Source organism: Argiope bruennichi, chromosome 1, assembly GCF_947563725.1.
Source record: "Argiope bruennichi chromosome 1, qqArgBrue1.1, whole genome shotgun sequence".
Classification (NCBI taxonomy): domain Eukaryota; kingdom Metazoa; phylum Arthropoda; class Arachnida; order Araneae; family Araneidae; genus Argiope; species Argiope bruennichi.
Genome location: NC_079151.1, coordinates 65,577,094 through 65,582,389, shown reverse-complemented (window position 1 = coordinate 65,582,389; position 5,296 = coordinate 65,577,094). Strand labels below are relative to the sequence as shown.

Here is a 5,296-nt window from a genome sequence, read left to right as displayed (position 1 = left end):
AACGTTATTTCTATCAAAAGGCATTCAGCATATCCATATCATTGATTGAAATTTTAAGTTGGTACTACGACCAAACGTATCTGATGAATACTTCCCTTCTACTTGTGATATTATCAAGAAGTAATAATTTTTTGGAATTGTATTGGCAAGTATTTGGAATTTTATTTTCATACCCCTGTTAGAAAATGAGCACTGTTTTATTTACTTGATATATTCTTTTGAGTATCTGTCAGATTAATTTTACTTTTTCAGAAATACTCAATTTTGAGTAACCTGCAGAATTGAATTATTTATTTAAATTTCATGTTAACTTTCATGTTAATCAATGTTGTGAATGCTTTCATATGAGAAATTCTTCTAAAATACAGTAATAGGATATAAATACTATTATATCCTATTGAAATATCTTCTAAAATTATTAAATGATTTGTTGATTTCATCCCTTTTAATATAATTTCATCACCTTATTGATTTATTTTTTTTGGGCAATATGGGACTTTTAAAGAAAACAAAATGCAATTTTTCTGTTGAAAATTCTAATTATATTTCTCTTTTATCTTAATGTAAGATTTTAAGCTTTTTTTTTAATATTTAGGATACTTGAATAAAATTGTACCCTGACATAGGATTTTTTCTATAATTAACTTACAATTTTAGTTAATTTAACATTAAAATGACTTTGATTTATTTAGAAATTTCCTTCAGGAATATTTATGTTTAAACTTTCCCAGATATTAAAAAAGGAATTTTTACTATGCTGTTTTACATAAATCTCATATTTTATTAATTCGGATTTAAACTAAATCCATTTTTCAAGTTGAACTGCAAGACTTTTTATATTTTTTATAATGCAACAGTAAATAGAATTTTTTTAAGTTTTGATAATATCGCAGTGTCATTGCCATTTATGCATGGAAAATGTACCACTTATTTTTTTTTAAATGATGAAAATTCTTGGTCTTTTCAGTCTGATAGAATATTGATGGCTTCGTATTTTCTTATCTATACTTTATTTTTTAAAAAACATAAATGCAATCCTTTTATTTCGATAATATCATAAACAAATCTTGTTACTAAGAAAAGAAATATTTGACACTAAACAAGTCCTTCATGCACTTCTTTATAACTGATCTTTGCTACCATCTTCACTTATTGTTCTCTTATCAGAAAAAACCCTGTATTTAATAGAGCATCGGAGTTTCCCAACTGATACTGTGCCTTATCGCGACTGTTTCTATTGTTTGTGATTAACGTTATCTACTAGGGGCGAACCCTAAGACTCAAACAAAACCTGCCGTTCACGCTGATTTCATTCCTTTTCAAATTAAGCTTCTGACAAGAACAAAGCAAAGCTACTTTTCATCATCATGAGTGCTCTACTTGCCTCTCAAATATCATGCATGTTTCTGCTTTTGATCGGCACTTTAATTTTTGGCATTTCACCGGTGTGGGTCAAAAAGACTTTATTTCGATGTGACTGTGAGAGCGATGTATGTAACCCAAAGTGCAGAGCTAAAAAAGGCAAACTTATAACTTCCTTCCTTATTTACTTCGGTGGTGGTGTCTTACTAGGAACGACTCTCCTTCATCTTCTGCCTGAATCCAGAGAAGCTTTTGAAGATCATGATGAGGAGTGTAAATCATCAGGAAACTCAACCGAGGTGAAAGAGGAACATGGTGAATCATTCCCCATTCCGGAATTCATAGTCTGTTGTGGGTTCTTCGCAGTTTACCTGTTTGAAGAGATTGTGCACTTTTACCTCGGAGGACATGCTCACGCTCCCAGCGAGAATAGAGCAGTGCGATCCTTCTCTCGTTCCAGTTCATGTGGTCAGCACTCAGTTTCAGGTGAATTTGGCGCTTCTGGGTATGCCAAAACCCAAGCGATGGAGAAAGGCAAGGTATCACCTTCACCACCATCTCACCATGATCACCATGTTGATTTACCATCATTTTCTCTAACTGGTCTTCTTACGGTTGCTGCACTGTCTTTCCATTCTTTATTCGAAGGCTTTGCTGTTGGTCTCCGAAATGATGCCCTTAGTACCTGGATCGTCTTCGCCGCTATTTCTGTGCATAAATTCGTGATTGCCTTTGTTGTCGGCCTTGAAGTTCTTGCCACGGGAGGCAAGAATAAGCACGTGTACAGTTACATGGGCGTTTTCTCTCTAATGTCTCCATTAGGTATACTCATCGCCATAATTACCCAAAGCAGTTTGGAGGAAAGCAACCCTATGACAGTAAGTGTGCTGAATGCTATTGCAACTGGAACCCTTTTGTATGTCACTTTCTTCGAGATTCTTCAAAGAGATGAGCATAAAGACATAGCAACTTGGGTACAACTCGTCGCAACTGTGTCTGGATTTATAATTATGGCTATCATTCAATACGTAAGCACACTGGCGTAAGAAAACGATTTATTGGCAAGAAGAATTGGAGGCTATTGTGAAAGTTTTATCTATTTTTTAAATATGACATAATAAGTTTTGATGGAATGTTCTGATAACAATTATTGTTTTTACTATGTTTGTACAGTCTATATGTTTTTCTGTTTGAGAAAAGTTAACAAGACTTTTGTAACATTTTGTACAGGAATTGGCTCTCTTATATGTTAAACATGCGCAGTAGTTTTGCTCAAAGTATTTTTAATAAAAAAAAGAAAAAGAATCAGCTCTTTCTTATTCCATTAAAAATGCTTATCTTATAATATTCATGTAATATAGATTTATTTTTTAATGGCAAAGTAAGCCTATGAGCTCATTTTTAACTAGTCATAAAAAAATTTTCAACCTTCAGATTGAATTATTTTGCAACACAAAAACAAATATTTGCATTTCATTTTTATAATTCTCAACTTACATTATGTGCAATTATTTATTTAAAAATATATGTTTGGGTAATAGTTTAATAATTTTGGACGTTAAAAATATGATAGATAATAGTTTAATAATTTTAGACTCTAAATGTATGGTAAACTGTGGTTTAATAATTTTAGAAATTAAATATATGATATTCAGTGATTAGGTTATTTTAGACATTAAATATATGGTATTGGAATAACCAAATTTTATTAAAATAGGCAGCAGCATATAAAAGAATAGTATTTTGAGCATTGCTGGATTTTTTTCATTATACTGATTACTGATCAAATTGACTCAAATTTTGATAAATTAGTAATCATCTTTATAAGTTATTAATGAATTATTTCGTTAGTTTCTTATTTGTTTTTCGAAAATTATTCACACCAATTTGGTAATATATAAAAAAGATAAATTAATTCGAAAAAAATCTGTAAAATATAATGGATCTAAAATATTGCAATTAATTTTTTGAAAATATATTTTAGATATGATTTTTAAAAGAATCAGATTTTTTTTCTTATTTCAAAAATTTATAAATATATTAGAATAATTGTGTTGTCTACATTACTTTAAATTATAATTATTGTAAACTACCTCCTACATTTCTTTTTTAATCTGGTGAAAAAAATTTAAAAAAATGTATTGTACATATTAATATTCCAGTACGAGCAAAATTCTTAATTGTGCAGTACTTTTAATTTTTAATAATATTGTAGCTATTAAAATCAAGAATTATGTAAAAAAAACTTTACGAGCTCGAAAAAATCTTGAAAATGATCTTTTTTTCATGAATAAATTAAAACAATCCCTATCATTAGGAAACAATTAAGGTTTTTAATTGTTTTCCTTAATTAAGTGAAATCTTCTTTAGAGATAATGAGCAGCGAGAATCAAGAAAAAGAATGAATGTACTTTTGTATTTAATTTGTATTCATATAACCTCTGAGAATATTTTATTTATTTTTAGCCATTTATGTGTCTTGAATTTTTAGGTCTCTTTTTTTTTAATCTCAGAATATTTATATTGAGTCGTAATTAATAATTTAGAATTAATTCTAAAAGATGAAATCCGTCAATAAATAATAACAGGAAATTATTCAGAACTCTCTGAATTTAATTTATAAAAAGTACACGATAGTCTATTCTTTGCAAATTTTGCAATAATTTGAAAATACAATGCAAGAATCCACACTTACATTTTAAAATACAATTATTTCCAATTGAAGAAAAATCATTTTTGATTCATTTTTAATTATTCTTAGATATTTTCATTTGTTGAATTGAATGTTTATTTTTTGAGAAATCTAAAAATTTTAGAATTTTTTTTCCAAGAAAATGTAATGCAAAGAATAAGTTACATTATATTTAAAGCATTTAAAAGTACACAGGAGAAAATATGCCTTGCAATGAATCTTGGAAATTATTTAAACATTTATTTTTGCATTCAAGTAAAGTTATTTTATAATTCCAATCATTTTTCATCATTGCAATCATTTAGTTCCAATCATTTTTCATTATTCTAATCCTTTAGTTCCAATCATTTTTCATCATTGCAATCATTTAGTTCCAATCATTTTTCATTATTCTAATCCTTTAATTCCAATCATTTTTCATCATTGCAATCATTTAGTTCCAATCATTTTTCATTATTCTAATCCTTTAATTCCAATCATTTTTCATTATTCCGATCATTTAGCTTCTCCTATATCAAGCATAGTAATCTTCAAAAAATTCGAACTCGAGATTTCAGCGAATCCCCAGCTTTCAGACTTCTCTGAATCCAAAAAATACATTCTTAGCATTATGTTTCTCTGTTTGTGAATATGATATATTCGCGAGTCAGTAGATAGGCTTCATCATAAGTACTGTTTGTCAATTGCATGCAATTAATAATACACAAGTCCATTTATTAGAAAGTATGAGAGAAAGTTTCAGGAAGACTACTCCCCCTCCCCGTATAAATTCAAGTCAAAACTTTAATTCCAAATCCATTTACGGTTACAACTCATTAAAATTCATTAATTAGTTTTAAGGTTGTTTAAATATTATATATTAACAATTCCTCGGAATCATATATCTACAAAAAAGGTTTTAAACTGAAAGGTTAAAAAAATTTTTTAAAGAGATTTGAAACTTCTTAAGAATTTCAACGTAATAGGATCATGTTTGAGTCTTAATTTGTTCGCCTTTATTGTATATTTATAGTCTATTTTTAATTTTATAACTACTAATTAATCCAATAATAAAAACAATAAAGTGGACGATGTTAAATAAATATGATTATAAATACCTTTCAATTATTTTTTTCAAATTAGAGAAATATTTTTTTGGAAATAAAAAACTTATATTTGTTTTATTTTAATTTGTTTAATAATAATTTTTATACAATAATATTAGAAAGGTTAATTAAAAAAAATATTAAAATTCTGATTAAT

At 27.8% G+C, this 5,296-nt stretch overlaps 1 protein-coding gene across 1 annotated transcript; it reads left to right on the top strand.

Moving 5' to 3' along the window:
- Positions 1-1,302: 1,302 nt before the first annotated feature.
- LOC129972861 (zinc transporter ZIP1-like) lies at positions 1,303-2,667 on the top strand. Its single transcript, XM_056087162.1, has one exon. The coding sequence runs from the start codon at positions 1,368-1,370 to the stop codon at positions 2,406-2,408; it is 1,041 nt and encodes a 346-aa protein (XP_055943137.1). The 5' UTR covers positions 1,303-1,367; the 3' UTR covers positions 2,409-2,667.
- The last annotated feature ends 2,629 nt before the right edge of the window (positions 2,668-5,296 follow it).

Coding starts and splice junctions, on each gene's coding strand:
- LOC129972861 (XM_056087162.1), top strand. CDS start 1,368: ATGAGTGCTCTACTTGCCTCTCAAATATCATGCATGTTTCTGCTTTTG.